Genomic DNA, 17,005 nt, shown 5'->3' with positions numbered 1-17,005 from the left:
CAGACCTTAATCGATGATTTTCTGCTGTCGGTGCAACGCGGGAGTAAAATGATAAACGTGATCAGAATTTTCAAAGTGCATTATCCATATTTTTATATTATAAATTTAAAATATTTTGTAACTCGTAATAAAAAAAAAAAAAAATTATTAATCTATATCAAACTGTTTAATATTTGGAATAATCTAAAACAAACGTAAGCTACTATATTTTATCGTAAGACTAATAGCGAGTAATAAAGATGTCGACACTAAAATATCGTAAACTGTCTATCGCCCGGCGATGTTTGAAAGTTCGGATTCTACGAGCTTAATGAAAAGATCTCAACTTTGTTTTTCATAAAAACAAAGAAGTTTTTAGAAGACGTCAACACTGACGTCGTACATTGAGATCGCGCAATTTCCCTGGGCACGATTGCAATTCACTCTGCGCGCACTGACGCACTTTCAAAACCGCACTGCATCGTTTCATCAGCTGCAGTCGCCACGCTCGCTGCTCGCAACGACAAGAGCCGAAATCGCGATTCAGTGACAGTGAAACAAGGACATTTAAATTTGGATGTAGTGTTTACGATCGGAGTAGACGGTGTGCAACAATCAAGTGTGCGCATTTAAAAACAGAAAAGGCCGAGGTTCCTTGTCTCGAGACGATGGAAATCAATGCACGACTATTGACACGGATTATTAATTAAGACTTAACGACGACTTTTCTCGATTACGTTATCGGCGCGCAAAAATATTGTTCGCTTCACACGCATGCAAAACCGCCAAAATATCTGTGATATCATTAGCTTTCATAGAATATTAGTTAAATAGGCGCTATATATAAGCGTATCTACGTAAGAGTAAGGTTGCTTGCGGAATCTACAATTAAATCCGGATTATATCATTAAGATGGCAGATGACAACAATGGTTATAAGTATTGTATAACCATCACGACGTACGTGGTGCATAAAATTTTTCTACCCTGATATCAAAAATATTAATGAGTTCTGAATAAATGTTTAGATTGTTGAACCAGGCAATGCAAGTGTGCCTGCACAATAAATTAAAAATAACGGCAAATAAAATAACTATATAATGCGCACGAACATTAGACACTAAGGAAGTTAGTCTCGATCGGTGTAGTACCAGCCTTGCGGTCGCGTGGCACGCAACGATTGTGCCACGGTGCGATAGCTATCGGGCAAACTAGGGCCGAGGGTTCCGTCGACGATCGACGGGTCCATCTCGAGGATCATCCGTAGATCCTCGTCGATGCCGAGGTTTACGCGCACCCGTTGCTGCTCGTCGCCGATGGGCGTACGCGTTGCATCCGCAACCGGGCGATCGTAAGGCAAAGATATTGCCGCGCTGGCGAGATGCAACGACGTACGTGCCGGCGGTGACGGCGGCGGCACCGACGTCGACGTCGTCGTTGATGTCGATGATCGCCGAATTACGATGTCGTTAATGCGATCCAATCGCGATACCAGCTCCTCGAACTCGACGATCTGTTGCGCGGTCTCGGACGCGCCACCGCCTTGCATCGCGTCGTTTCGCACATTTGCGCGCGTGAACGCGCGAGGGGATCGGCCAACTTTGGGCGTCGCGACGCTACTACTAAAACCGGAGCATCGTCGCCAACAACAACGACGGCGACGATGACGAAGCGCCAGGTAGCCGGCAGACGCTCTAAACGCGGATCCTGCCTCATCTCGCTCTCCACCTCCGCGAGGAATAGACAGCTGATGTCTACCGCGCGGTTCTCTCTCTCTCTCTTTCTCTCTGGATCTCGCTCTCGCCACGTGCGTATTTATTTTCACTCGATATATGGCATCACGAAAACGTTTCGGCGTTGAAAATCGCCGTGAGGTGGTATCATCCTAAAACTCTACTCGCGATCGTCGATTCTACACGGTGTTTAAAGAAAGATATCGACATCTATAATTTATGATATTATGTTTGAGCTTCACGTTGATGATACAATATAGTTATGTAACTCAAATAAAAGTAATGAATTGTCTATATAAATTTTTCTTTTCTTTTTAATTTAATTTTAACAATTTTTTTTTTTATTTTAAAATATGATTTAAAACTTATAGAGAGAAAGAGAATAATCGCGGTGCACAATGCAGCTAGGCAACAGCTGAATGCATCGCGAAGCACGTAGTATCGTGTACCGTGTGTTACAACATATTGAATTTAGAATACGTATTCTCTTTCATGCAGAAAAATCGTAATAAAGTGATACAATTTTCTATGTTCATATTTGCATTCGCAAATGTGAATCGAGGGAATTACCAACGCGATTGCCGCTTATCCTCTTTCCTTCTATGACACCAGATGAAAAATGCATCATCTTCCTTTTTCGGTGCGGTAATAAATACCGCTCGCACACGTCGAGTTTAAATTTATTATTAAATCGCACTTGACCAACTTCAACGATACTCTAAGCAAAGAAAAATTCATTGACATTTTTTTTTTTATTCATACTTTTTGTACTGTCTGTCTCATCATACTTTGCATATGATTCGTCTTACTCTTATTTCTGTATTATATTTAAATTTTATTTATTCAACCAATTCGCGTCTAAACTAACTTCATGAAACTGTCGATGCCGTATATTACTGTATACAGACGCACACGTTACGTATAGCGACACGACTCATCGTTCGAAGATGCGTTATGTAACATACGACAAAGAACAGCTGGCAGTAAGCGTTTGGTTGCGCGAACAGTTTAAAAAAAAAAAAAAAAAAAAGACAGATATCATCATTGCGCGTAAAAAAAAAAAAAAAAAACGCGGAACGTCGTGACTGAAGAACCGCGTTTTCGCGAATGCCTTAGCGGCAGCGACAACGAGCATACTTATCAGAATTTCCAGTCATTGGACCGGCTAATGCGAGTATCGAGCCGGTTTGCGCCGGATTCGTGGCGGCCTTTTCTACTCATACATCGTAAGATAAAAAGAGATAGAGAGAAGGAGGAACTCCGTCGCTGGCATTGTTTCGCGGAGCCCGTTCTTGTCTGGCTCCGAGGAAAGATGCCTTCGGCGCGAGGAAAAAGAAAGAAAAAAAAAAAGATACGTTACAACGCCTGCCCACTAGATATATTTATACATTTGCATAAACGGTTCGACCGCAAAAATCAGAGCCCCGTCACATTGCGATTTAATTAATATCTAGTCGGATGTTATCAATCGAGAAAAACAATTTACTGAAAATATGATTTAACGAAGAAGAAGTAAGAGAATCCGATAAAATATTTATTCAGATTTACTGTTTGCTATTATTATTTGCTATATTATCATTATTTGCATTATTATTCACGTCATAATCATCATTATTGTCATTATTGTAATGAATCATCGTTACTGCAATGAACACGCAATGAAATCAATTAGTAATTGTATATATTCCATTCCGACAGTTAATAAAGAAGAAAAAAAAAAGGGAGGGGGAAAAAACTCCCAGACTATACAAAGATGGAATGCGTCTCTAAAACAAAATACTCGGCGTACCGAAATCATTATCGCGCTCGCTGATGACGCACGACATTCGTAGGCATAGTACTCATCACATCCAATCGTCTGCGGCGTGGTGTTAGTCCGCAAACATAGTTAACACAATCAAATCGTGTGAGATTGACAAAGCTGTGTCAATGATACGTACAGTATCATGAATATAAAACAAATCGAAAGAAAAGGACAAACTTTAAATTTAATTAGCTAAGGTTACTAGTCAATATTATATCTTCACACAGAGATAAAAAAAAATTAATAATTGCAAGTAATATGCGTAAAATTACTTTATATCTTATGAGACAAGGAACTCCGATTTTACGACAAACGTCCTTGACAAACGGGGAAAAACCGGAGTTCTTAAGATACCCATTGACTATTACACAAAAACCATCACGGTTTATTATATACATTTACGTCGAAAACATGATCATAAAAGATTTCAGACATTTCCAAAATAATAAAATAATTTAAATTAGTGACCAAAACAAAATGCAAAAAAATAATATTTTTTTATATAACTATTAAACTATTAATTACATAATAAAAACAACAAACAGCAAATCTCCAATTATTAAAATTGCTAACAGAGGATTAAACTTTAATTCCATTCTCGATGCATAATTATGTTAAACAATAACGCGGCAGCTTATCTATCCTATACACGTGCAATTGAAATTTCAGCCTAAGCTCGTGTTGCCTTTTCCACAGGAATCAATTAACGCCCGGCAAATGAAGCTGATTAGACCCGAGAACTTTGGGGCGCAATTCGAGTAGCCAGAGCGAACTCTCCGAGACTGTGAAAGTTGATATACACGGTAGCTTCGCCGTAAAGCTCGGTATGCGCGGATCACCCGACAGTCTAATGCCAATATGTAAGATGTGTAGGCTGTTGATCAAAGTGGAGAGACGAACGCGTGTGTTCTTTGGAGATCATGATTACCAATCACGATCGCTTGTCACTGCTAATGTTCGCGATTCTCTCCAAATAAACGAGATGATTTATACATCTCGTGTCATCTCGTCGATAGATTCATGACTAACCACTTGCTCCTTTAAATGTCATTTAAAAGTCTGACTACAAAAGACGCGTCTGTATTATTTAAAGTGTAGCGGTAAAACTAAAAAAAATATATATATATATATAATTTTTTTCTTAATTTAATTTAATTTTAACTATTTCTTTTTTTCTTTTTTTTTTTTATTTTACCGAAAGATATAAATAACGTAGACATTGCATAGTTATTATCCCAACACGTTTCGATCCTTGTCAAAAACCAGGCACGTGCAGGATTTGATTGGATTTGATTCGATTTTGCACTCAAAATTGGGAGAGACATCTCTTTTATTTTTTTCATATGCACGCGGTATTGTAGACACATATGCGGGCTTCGCTTCAAGCGATGGATCACTATCTATCGAACACCAAATGATAAAAAAATCTTTTTTAGAAAAATACATCTGCCCGACTCTTGCGTTTTACACGTATCGCATATCAAACTTTATTATATATTTCTTTTTAATATTTAATTGAAAGTAAAAAATTATAAACAATGAATGAATCACTCGTTTATATAATAAACGTGCAGCCTGCACGTCGGGATTTAATTCGCTATGAAAAATATACAAATTGATAAATTTAATCCACGAGCGCGTCAAATATCCATCATTCGTTTCCGTTTTCGTTTTCTCAACCGATTCTATTTTTGCTCTCTTACATGATCCTATTTCAATATCTTCACGCGAAGACCGGTAACCCAAGATTAAAAACAACAGCGATTATCTCGTAAAAAATATTGTTTGTCATTGCAAAATAATGATAAACAATACATCCGGATAACACGAAGTATTATAATTTAAATGTCAAGATATAACATATAATATTATTCATTAAATTGGTAAAAATTTTAAACATTAAAGGTATAATAAAGTTTTACGACTGAAAATATTCTGTTAATTCCTAGAAAATATTTCTTACTGCTATTTTTATATATCCTCTATGTGTAATGCGATTAGATAACATGTATGTCTCTAATGAACGAATGTTCATATGTATTTAAAAATGTTTAATTAACAAAAGGTATAAAATTCTTTTAGCCTTAAAAAAGTTGTATACTCATCGTTACTAAAGCCACGTGGTTTCATACGCGAGTATTTCCGTATCAACATTCAATACAATAACAATTTTAAAAAAATCGCGTTCTTATATATTTTATTAACAATATTCAATTTTTAGGCGTAATCACTTTTTTCACCTACCTCACGTAATTTCTTTAATTTAATATATTATATTTTGTTATAAAATTTGTAATTTCAAAATTTAGATCTGTAGATATTTAATTGTTTTACGCTAATATTAAAACTTCATACCGTGCTGAATTTACTAAAAAAAATTAAAATATGATTTAATTATTTAAAATATAAATTGTTTTTATTTTTTTTTTTGGTATCGCGCGATAAGAAATTTACAAATTATTAATTTTTAAATACATTGAATAAACTGCTGATAAAGATTAAAATCCTTTTGAAGTCATAATAAAGTCCCCATATCTCTCATACTGTTCGTTCGTGAATTTTAGCTTCGCGATATCGTATTCCAAATAAAAAGCGTCTCAGGTGTATACACTCCCACATAAACTGTGAAACCGGAGTCATCCGCCTCTTTTTGTTTGTACGTTAATGTACATTCCGCCTAACTGTCGCGTATGTCGCAAGTAAAATTTACGTTCAATAATTATGATTGATGGCACGTAAGTAATTTATATTTAATTCTTATTACAATCGCTTTATTTCTCCAGCCTACATATTGGCAGTAGTATTAACTGTCGTGTTTCAATAAATAGCATCGAGAATGTTAATGGGATCCTATGAATTTCGTCGTCGTCGCTGATACAACAATGTCAATGTCACGCGGGGGATACGCCTCGTTATCTCGCGTTACTCTCGTTTGATTAAATGAGATTCTTTTTAAGATATCGTTAGCGCCAGGGCTCACGTACCTGCCGGTGTCGGGTGCGCGGCTTTTCAGCTCGTAATACATCAGTTCCTTGGTCGAGGTAGATAAGAGAGAGAGAGCCTGCTCGAAGTCGTCGTCATCGTAATCCCCGGCGCCTATGTGGTGGGCGTTCGGATCGGTGACGGCGAATGCGGCTGTCAGATCAAAACCCATGTCGACCCCAGATTCATCCATCGCGAGGCTTCGAATGTACCGCGCGCGATCAGTCGCGGCGTGCCGGGTGAACGCGCGTATTCCAAAGTTTCGACGCCCCAGCGGCGGCGGAGGACGTCAACGCGCGGCGCGGAAGATAATGGCAAAGCCGAGATAAGGAAGCGGAGAACAAAGATGACGAAAAGTGAAAAAGAGAAATGGTGCTGCGATACTCTCGCGGAAAGACGCGCTGCCAAAGATAGCCGCGGCCGCACGATACGCCGACGAGCGCGATGGGGAACGAGAACGTGCTTTCTTTTCGAGCAGAATGACGTACGAAAGATGTATGGGAGATGGATCACGGCCGGTTTTCTTTTTTGTTTTACCCCTTTTTGTTTTGATGGATCACAGACACCGCGAAGATACTCCCATTTTGCGCAAGTGTCAAGAGTTCTCGCGCGAGTTGTTAGCGTTCACGACGGCGGCCGCGCGTGCACGCGTGCGCGGGTCCGTGACGTTCCTCCTCGGTTGCAACGCGCGGTCCATCGCCCCTTCGCGTACGTTCCTCGCGATTTGTCCCTCGGCACAGGCAACAACGACTGCGGCGATAGAGTAACGCGACGGTTTTCGTGGCAAGATGAGCGCGAACAGCGAACACTCGGGAGCGCGAGCAAGCGTGACGCGCGCGCGTATCGGTACTACGCGAACCGTCGCCACCGCCGCGGAGGGCGCGGAAGTTTTCATGGCGGCGGTGGCGTTTCACTTACAAGTGCCGCCATCTCACGAAAACGTGCCGACCGGCGGCATACTTTGAAATGGGAAGCAGCCACAACGAATTAAAGATAGAGTATACTTTTCGCGTCTTGACATACATACTTCCGAGTTCTTTCGTTAAATGTTTCTATGCGTTAAAGGAAAACGATCATTTTGATTTAGATTTCTTTTAATCGTACCGAAAAATATAACCCGATCGCTAAACTATAAGCTCTTAGATCAATTAAACGACAGCGAATTAAATTATAATAACGTAATAGCGTACCGCGACGTTAAAATTATTTTTCGAGATAAGCTTTATAATTTTCAATTTTGATACAACTCATTTCAACAGCACATGATACTTTGTACGACATTGCTTTTTCTTTGAGAAAAAAAAAGAAACAAATTCTCTTACAAATTGCTTCATATGTTGAATATTATAAATAACTGTTAACTGTTTTTCTCTCCAATCAGTAATCGTTCCAAGTACTTAGTTCAGTTATACCGAAATATGATTCGAATGCAAACGCTTGAAAAAGAAATGTGCTGCTGAAAACACGGTACCGAATGTATAATTATACACGTGAAAATAAAAATGAAATAAACATACATCAGCATAACATGAGCAACTGAACTGTCTGATGATGTAACGCACAGAATGCGCTGACACTGATCGTTACTACACATTATGACCTTATGCAGTATCGTAAGGTACGTCAAGACATTCACCGCTCGGCCGCGCGAATTAATTAAGGACTGTAAATTATTCGCCGCAGGTTGCCATGTGCTTGCGATTGTGCGCGACGCTACTCTCGATATTAATCTTGCCTGGAACACGCGCGATTCAACTGTTCAATGAGGACACTTTACCGCCAAAAGTTTCGGAAAAGCTCAACGACTATTGGCAGACTTATAAGGTAACGTTTTAAAGCGATATAAAAATTCCGGCATAATAATTTTCCGAACGCGTAATATTATATTATCTGTTAATGAGCATGCCAAATGCATTGTAATAAAAAATATTTTCTCACGTTAAACAGACGCAGTTTAATAAGACGTACTCGAAAACTTTGGAAAATGCGAGAAGAGCAGCTTGGGAGCAAAACCTCGTGGAAATTTACAAGCATAATCTAATGGCTGCCGCGGGACATTTTAATTACACATTGCGAGATAATCATATTGCCGATCTCAGTACGCGACAATATATGCGAGAAATGGTTTGTAACTATAACATTTATATAAATTCAGCTTATCTATTCAAGTTTAAATCGTCCAGGAACTTTAATTATAATTTTTCCATCTCTTTCCCTTTTTTTCCTTTCTTTTTCCTTTTTCCCCTTTCTTTGATCTACAAATAATATTTTTAAAGTACCTCCACGATTATTATAAGATATTATCACGTCATATCATTGATAAAATTCTTTCGACAATGTCTCCTTCCGTTAATTTTTCTAAGGTGAAACTAAAGCCGAGCCGAAGACGCCGATTACCAACCGAACCGATAGTTTCGGCGGCTCTGAAAAATCCTCGCAAAGTACCAGCACGTTTAGATTGGCGCGAGTATGGTTTCGTCACCCCGCCCGTGAATCAACGGAGCTGCGGAAGTTGTTACGCTTACTCGATCGTGGAAAGTATAGAGGGTCAGATTTTCAAGCAAACCAACATGCTGCAACCCCTGAGCGCACAACAGTTGGTAGATTGCAGCACGGCAACTGGGAATCTTGGCTGTACCGGCGGTTCCCTTAGGAACACTTTGAAATATTTGGAAAAGTCGAAGGGTCTCATGTCTAGATCCGCGTATCCCTACAACGCTCAGGTACTCTCTGCGCTTTTATAACTGTCGAATGTACGATATACACAATAAGCAGTCGACGTTTTATAAAATGCAACTCGCGTATCGCTTTCGCATTTGCAGAGTGTTACAAAATGTTCCGCGTCTTTTAAAGTATAAAAAAATTTCTGCATTTTCATTCGAAAAAATATTCCTGATAATAACGTAAAACTCTTTTCCATTTTATTCCACAACGGTTAATTAGATGTAAAGTATTATAATTTTACAAAGTATTATAAATTAAAATAACACCGGAATTAAACCCGAAAGAGAAAAACCTGAATTTCTAGACTTTTATTGCGACCATAATGCATTATTAGAGGCTACGAGCGAAGGCGCTGACAGTGTGAATTTAATTATCGCAATAAAGAGGCGTAAACGTCAAGGTTTCTTCCATTATTTGGCGGATCTCCGCCAGTCAGACATGTCAGAAAATTTGTGGAAGATTTTGGCGAGGAGAATCCGAATTATGCCAGTCACGTTAACGCGATAAACTTCCGTAATATGAATGGCTTCGTGACGACGGCACTGCTAGCTCTTCTATTAATAGTAAATATACTTTACGTCATACGAGTAAACCACGCGTGAGCCAAATGTTTCATAGAATTTTAAGAAAATGTGCGATTATTACTCTTTCACTTGTGATAAAAGAATAAACACACTTATCTGTCCAAGCTGACTTTATTTAAAGTTACGGTGTCATACGAAGTTTAGATGATGCAATCAAGCATCATCCGAATATAACTGACACAGTTCAATTTAATCGCGTCGGAAAACATTAACGAACAAAATTTTCTTGAATCTTGATTGTCAATCTTTTTCTATTAACCTAATTTTTTTCTAATTACGTGATATCGTTATATTGATTTTGTTAAAATAAACTTACGAATGAGCTGACGTAAACAGATAAATTTTTTTCTTTAAAACTAATTTTATTTTTATCTTTAAAAAGTAATTAAACTACATTCTGAGTTAAATTATATTTTATTATTGCAAATTATATCGTACTAATATTACTAATTAAACTTTTTTTCGCTATCGATGAATTAATTATTTAATACTTCTTATTCGAATTATTTTAGGAAGGGGAATGCAAATTTAGCAGAGACTTAAGTGTCGTCAATATAACTTCATGGGCAATTCTACCGGCGCGGAATGAGAAGGCTTTAGAAATAGCAGTAGCAACAATCGGTCCTATAGCCGCCTCTATAAATGCCAGCCCAAAGACATTCCAGCTTTATCAGTGAGTATAATTTTTATTTGCGCAGAAAAAAAAAATACGCTAGTGCAAATTGCCACTAATGAACAAATGACGTTCGCACGAGTCGCCATCAAACGCGTCGCGTTCAAGAGATGTACGATAATATTAGAAAAATGTCTACTATTTATTACTTAAATTCGCGGAATTAATGCATTTTCAGCATTGACGGATCGACTATTCAATTTAGAGAATTGAAATAACAACGTGAATTGCAATTCGGCATAAATTCAAAAAAATGCTTCTGATAATTCTACCAACGAATGGCAATAACAGTTTTTTTTCGCGCAGATAGCTAATCGCTCGCAATCCGGCAATAAATATGTTAGTTATTTTAGGTTTTCCCCGATAAACTTTATATTTCTTAAAAAAAACTTCACAAATGAACTGTTGTTGTCGATTTAACTCGGGGTCGCATTTTTGATCATAGCCGATTTTACTATCAATATATAAATGCACATTTATCTGAGGTTAAACTCATCTTAAAATTTATTAATATTTCCGATATTATACCCGACACTTAAATTACCACATAATAAGTTTACTATCAATTTGTTAATCATTTATCGAATAGAAAAATTATTCAGATTAGCCAATAAATTCTTTGTTTCGTTAATATAGTATATTGATTAAAACTTGCATTACCTATCCACTAAATTTCTCGATACTTCACAGAGATGTTAATAATGTATATCGTATAATAAAAAAAAGTAAAATAAAATAAAAGAATCAAAATTTAAATTTAAATAATAATTTTCGATTGCCTGTGCCTACAGCCTTCAGATAAAATTTTAACACGATAATTGAAATCTCGACATCATACATGCAATGTTTATTTATATGAAAGGCGAGAAGATTGGAAATTTTGTGCGGACCCCCGTTGAAGATATCACCGTAGAAATTGGCGCCGCCGTTTGATAACCTTAACATACCGATACGATGACTCTCACTCATTCGGAGCACCGTTGCATCCTATCGATCAGTCATTGAACCCGTATTATTCTAAAGGGCTCACAATGCCAAGGCGGGACTACTTCCTGCCGTTGTTCATTTCCGGCGGATAACAAGTTTCCGTGAGAAATCATGAAAATCGTTTGTCACTTGTGACGTGATAAACGGGAAACGGTGCCCCGAGATGGTATTTTACAAATTTGTAATAAATACAGGATGTCGATCATAAACACGCGATATCAGTACAACAAACATATAATGCTACTAATATGTAGTTGAATATTTGCATACATGTATAGTATAGTATTTTATACAAGTATTTTTTCCAATCCAGGGTTCATAATTTATATCTTCTAACTGGGAAACATCCTTCCTGATATTTTCGCGATTGTACTTCTTTTTTTCTTTCATTTCTTTATGTCAATATTAATCTCACACTTGATGATACACAACAAAATTTGCTTCGCTCGCAATGCAGATAATCCGATTCTAATTTTTAGTCCATTAATGATAATTACAATATATTCATATTTAAAATTTGGCAGTAAAATACTTTTTTTTATCATATATAAAAATTTTTTTAATATTAATTAATATTTTTACTCATAGCGAAGGCGTTTACGACGATCATCAATGCAGTTCGGACATGGTGAACCACGCGATGCTTGTCGTCGGATACACGCCAACCGAATGGATTCTAAAGAATTGGTGGGGTGATAATTGGGGTGAAAACGGCTATATGCGACTGGCAAGAAACAAGAATCGTTGCGGCGTAGCGAATTATGCAGCTTACGTGAGAGTTTGAAATTTATTTCTTTAGAGTTTGACAAGTTTACGTACTTAAAAAATAGATATGTTAATTTCAATTTTTTAATTTAAAACAAACTGGTACAAATCTATAAGTATGTATCCCGATTTTAAAAAATAAATATTACTTTCTGAAATATTCTATTTTATTTAAATACTCTTATTTTATTCTCATATGCATATATTAAAAAAAAAAAGATAAAAGATAAAACCAGAAATAACAAAATTGTAGACAAGTAGTGAGTTCAATGATTCTACACTTCTGCTAGTCTTTCGCCGTTGTAAGGATCAAAGATATGTATTCAAACGACTAAACTTCGGGCAATTACTAAGGATCGCCAAACATTTATTACATAACAGCCACTGACCGCAGGACGGACGCTCAAATGCCAGATACCAGACTTCCGTAACCACATAGGATCCCCGGGAAATTTAATCGAACTGTACAACCGCGGCACGATAGGAACGTGGAGACTTTACCCGATCGAAAATTCTGTCCGAAGACGAAGTACACGGCTAACCGGAACATATCGCCATGGCATTTCCGTAACAGACAGAGGAACAGATAAAGAGAGCAAGAGGGAGAGAGAGAGAAAATGAGATAAGCAGAAGGAGAGGACAAACCAATTCATGTATCCGTAGATAGGTAGAACTCGATAGGCGCTAACCGCGTGACGCAATGTCAAGCGAAACCATTACCTAACCGCGCAGTGACATAAATCCAGGGACGCATTCTGCAAATGATTTGTGTACGCACGATTCTGGCACCGAAAATAAAAATAAGTCTACGTGATCGGGGTCGAGATAGCAGCCGCGTCTCTTTTTATATTTTTTAATCATATTCACGACGTAAGAAATATTTAAAAGTAGTAAGAAGAAGTTTCACTAAAGCTTGATCTCGCAAAGTAATTTTCGTACATGTAAAAAGAAAACAGACGTACGAGAAATCTGACAACTTTCCATCGTTGATTTTCTAAGTTTTAGCGATTAAATATACAAAAAAAAATAATAACGCGCTACAAATAAAAAATTATACTCGTACATGTCATCCAGCACGACGATATAACGGCGGAAAGAATATCAAGGAGTAATATGTCCAGGATGCATTGTCGTTGCCTGCAACCCTCTCTCTGATTTTCCGATATCAAATGCGGCCCCGAGACCACGCAAATTCCATCCCTCTATTCGGAGGTCGACCACGATTCATTGTTCGTCGCGGATGACAACGCGCACAATCCGTCCAAGCGACAGCGCATCCTCAATTGTTACCCGGTAACATCTCTATCTGTTTCCCATCTGTTGAGCGACATCGCGACGTATCCCGCCGTGTCTCGTCTTACCAATCTAGCCTGCTGCTATCGGCAGCTCGAAACTGGCATCGGAAATTCACTTCTTACTCGAAATATCATTAATCATAATGTTTGATAATTTCATCACCATTACATAACATACATATAATGTATTTGCGACAAGCAAATACATTTGAACTAAAGCGTAATTTGTTTGAGATAAAAAAAAAAAAAAAGACAAAGATATTTATTCTGACCAACGATATAAAACGATCTACAAGAATAATTATTGAATGTATTTTGGCTTTTAATTTTAATCTATCTTTATATTTCTATTTATTTCATGGTTTTTTTTTTGGAGTTGTAAACATATAAAAGTGAGATGCTGTTTGAAATGATGTAAAAATATCGTCATATAGTAAAGAGATTGAAATAACGTATAATTATCAGAAAGAAAGAAAGAAAGAAAGAAAAAAATAACTAATTAATATTTCTAATTAAATTATGTGACAACCGCACCAGCGTAATTTTTGCAAGCTAATAATAATAAAAAAAAACCATTCCTAAAGACTATGGAATTTTACGAAAGCTACGAAAATAATGGACTTAAGGCTTATGTTTAATGGACAGCTGCTGCGAAACAACGAAATGGCTCAAAGTCGATATTTTTCTAAAGTTGCTAAGAGATATCGTAAGCACTTTTAAGTCGTTAAGACAATAGAGATATAAGGAATTCTCTCATACGAAAGTCGCAAGCTTTACAAAAGCCACATGCAAAGGATTAAATAGAATCGAATTTAATTTTAACACAAATATTATAACAAAATTATAACGTAATCGATTGTTCTAATTGTATTAATTTAATTCTGTGTATTTAAACGCTACTTTAATATAAAATAATTAAGAGTAAAGAGACAGTCTACTATAGAGAAAACTCTTATTACACATTCTTGCCGAGAGATCAAGGATATTCCGACAGAAAAGAAAAGTAATAGCGCGGCACCGTCGCAGGAAACAATAATAGGTAACAGATAGAGGCAACGAAGATAAATACGAAGAAAAAGAACAAGTTACAAAGCAATTGGTGAAGCCGGTCGTGTTACCGTAAAAGAACTGAGCGACGACGACGAGTCTCGGGGAGACTCCGCGCGGAATATAATCGCTCGTAATCGGATCAAGGGGAGTAACATCCTGATTTACGGACTTCGCTTCTCCTTCGCCCCGATCTCCCGCTTTAATCGCCCTTATCTCTCATTCTCACGGCTTTCCATTGTCCCTCTGGGGAGGCCGGGGCAGGAATAACTTGCAAGAGGCGAACAGGTTGATGGCCGCCATGGGAAAATTGCGCAATCCCACTTTTAACGTCACCGTGAATTGTTCAATCGATTTGCTTAGGCTCGTTTTTTTTTTCTCTCTTTCTTTTTGGCGTGACTCGACTCTCGTTACGTATTCGATTTCGAAACGATTTAAAGCAGGCGGAATATAAATCTGACGTCGTGTATGACACAAATATTGTATAACCACTTTATCGTTATGTGATAAGAAATACGTCACTAACGTAAGAATAAAAGATACTTGCATTGTTGTTATTCTTCCGGCTAATTCGCTATATTTTTCGCGCAAAACTTTTATTCACTTACGTCATTACGAAAAGCTAGATTCTCTTGAACGATATCTCGTCTGCTAACGGGGACGAATCGATAGGAAGAACATGTCTCATTCTTTCGTAATTTCCAAGCGACTCGCGGTTATTTTCGGCGTTTCCGGTGCGCTTTTCATTTCGTTCCGGTGCACGGCGCGGCAGCATGACGAATAGCAAACGGGGAGAAAAGAAAATAAATAAGAACGGGGATTCTCAGTATGCCGCGAGCTTTCATCGTCCGCTTTATCCTTATCCTCGCACGTACGAGGAGTCACGGGAAATGTGAGAGCAACAGAATTTATCGTCCTCCAGGACCGAGTCCCTTAAGAGCGTCCGAAATACGTGCACGCGCGTATACGCGCGCTCGCACATACATACCGGAATAATGCAGCGGGCTGAATAACGAATTGCACCACCGTCATATATCACGATATCCGTAAACAACAATGTAACATCTACAAACTTCGGTTATATCGCCGTTAGCATTATTGCCATTACGGGGCATAAAGACGGTTAGCGCCAATGCGCCACAAGCTACGTTATATTTATTGATATAATCCAAATCCCGGATATATCCGAGTTAATAATAACGCTATCATAAAAATCCATCCCGTCAATTTACTATAACTCTAAATCACGCCCCGGAGTGGCGTGGAGTCGGTTCACGTCGGATGTCGATAAAGTACGAGCGGATACGTCGACACCGTAAACAATCGTGGCGGCGCTTCGCGAGTGTATAGTACGTCCTAATGTCGAAGTGGATAAACGGCGACGAGCATGCGAGACAGCGCAAACGTAGTCCCTTATCGATGGAAGATCGATTAAGCCGACAAGCGTGTAAGCGAGATTCAAAGATCGATCGCCCGGAACGTCGGGTGACAGGAACCAAACTGGAGACGCGACAGCGGGAGAGAGACGTCCTGTTTCTCTCACTCGCGTGCATACATCCGGCGCGATAAGCATTTTCCGGAGAACGAAAAGCCCGGTAGATTTTCCCGTCGCGTAACACGACTAAAGGAGACACCGATGCGACGCATCGTGTCGCTCCTCCTCCGAGGAGCATCCTTATCTCGAGAATACGGCGCTACAGTGGCATCTCTCAACCGTCCGTCATCTCTCCTCGAATCGAGTACCCGGCACTCGTCGATAAATCGCGTCGGCAGCCGTCACCGCTCGACGAGACGTTGAACCGTCCGCCGTGCGAGAGCGGGGAATATTTATCGAACTGTAGCCGCAAAATGCACAAATGTGAAGGTGCCGATAGGCAATGCAATCTCTGCTCCAATTCGAGCAGATCGTAAAGAAGCGAATAAAAAAAGTGCACCTTGTAAAAGTATTGATAACATTTTCATTTACTGTGCGCTACGTAGCTCTGCGTTTTAATACGCGATATGTAAATCGGACTCACAATCGCATAATTAATTAAATTGCGTGTTAAATTATGCCCCAATTTGGTATCACAAACGTTTGTGATATAACATTTATTCGGTTACTTTGAGAATTTTTAAATTAAATAATACGAAATGCAGATAAAATAATTAGCATCATGAGCTTTCGATATAGAAAAATTATGTTAATTATTACGACTTGTATCACGACATCGGTTCTAAATAACTCAATTAATTTTAACTTTGAATATCAATCAATGATAATAAATGTACATAATAAGCGCGAAAAAAAAAAAATTTTAATAAATCCTCATAATAAAGCATAAAAAAAAATTATTTAAATCTAGCAAATAGTAAAGATGTAAATACTATTTCAGGATACTGGATTTGTTACGTTCAGTTTGATAAACTCACAATGATCTCGTGTGCGAATAT

The 17,005-nt window shown here is 38.1% G+C and overlaps 2 protein-coding genes across 3 annotated transcripts in view; one reads left to right on the top strand and one right to left on the bottom strand.

Annotated features, from left to right (window-relative positions):
• Positions 1-17,005, bottom strand: part of Mitf (transcription factor Mitf) — an 84,294-nt gene that overhangs the window by 50,140 nt on the left and 17,149 nt on the right. Inside the window, exon 1 of one of the 2 annotated variants that reach the window (XM_070657416.1) lies at positions 6,500-6,700. The exons of the other annotated variant lie outside the window; for it this stretch is intronic. Within the exon in view, the coding sequence (XP_070513517.1) occupies positions 6,500-6,690 (191 nt within the window). The 5' untranslated portion in view covers positions 6,691-6,700. Of the gene's footprint in view, positions 1-6,499; positions 6,701-17,005 lie in introns of those variants that run through there. 2 annotated transcript variants of the gene reach the window in all.
• Ctsl4 (Cathepsin L4) lies at positions 7,222-12,388 on the top strand. The gene is made up of 6 exons (XM_070657424.1): positions 7,222-8,115; positions 8,181-8,321; positions 8,445-8,621; positions 8,861-9,220; positions 10,318-10,478; positions 12,054-12,388. Exons 1-6 carry the CDS (start codon positions 8,101-8,103, stop codon positions 12,247-12,249), a joined length of 1,050 nt encoding a protein of 349 aa, XP_070513525.1. The 5' UTR covers positions 7,222-8,100; the 3' UTR covers positions 12,250-12,388.

Source organism: Cardiocondyla obscurior, linkage group LG06 (assembly GCF_019399895.1).
Source record: "Cardiocondyla obscurior isolate alpha-2009 linkage group LG06, Cobs3.1, whole genome shotgun sequence".
NCBI lineage: Eukaryota > Metazoa > Arthropoda > Insecta > Hymenoptera > Formicidae > Cardiocondyla > Cardiocondyla obscurior.
The sequence above is the reverse complement of the archived record's forward strand: the minus strand, read 5'-3'. Positions and strand labels throughout refer to the sequence as shown.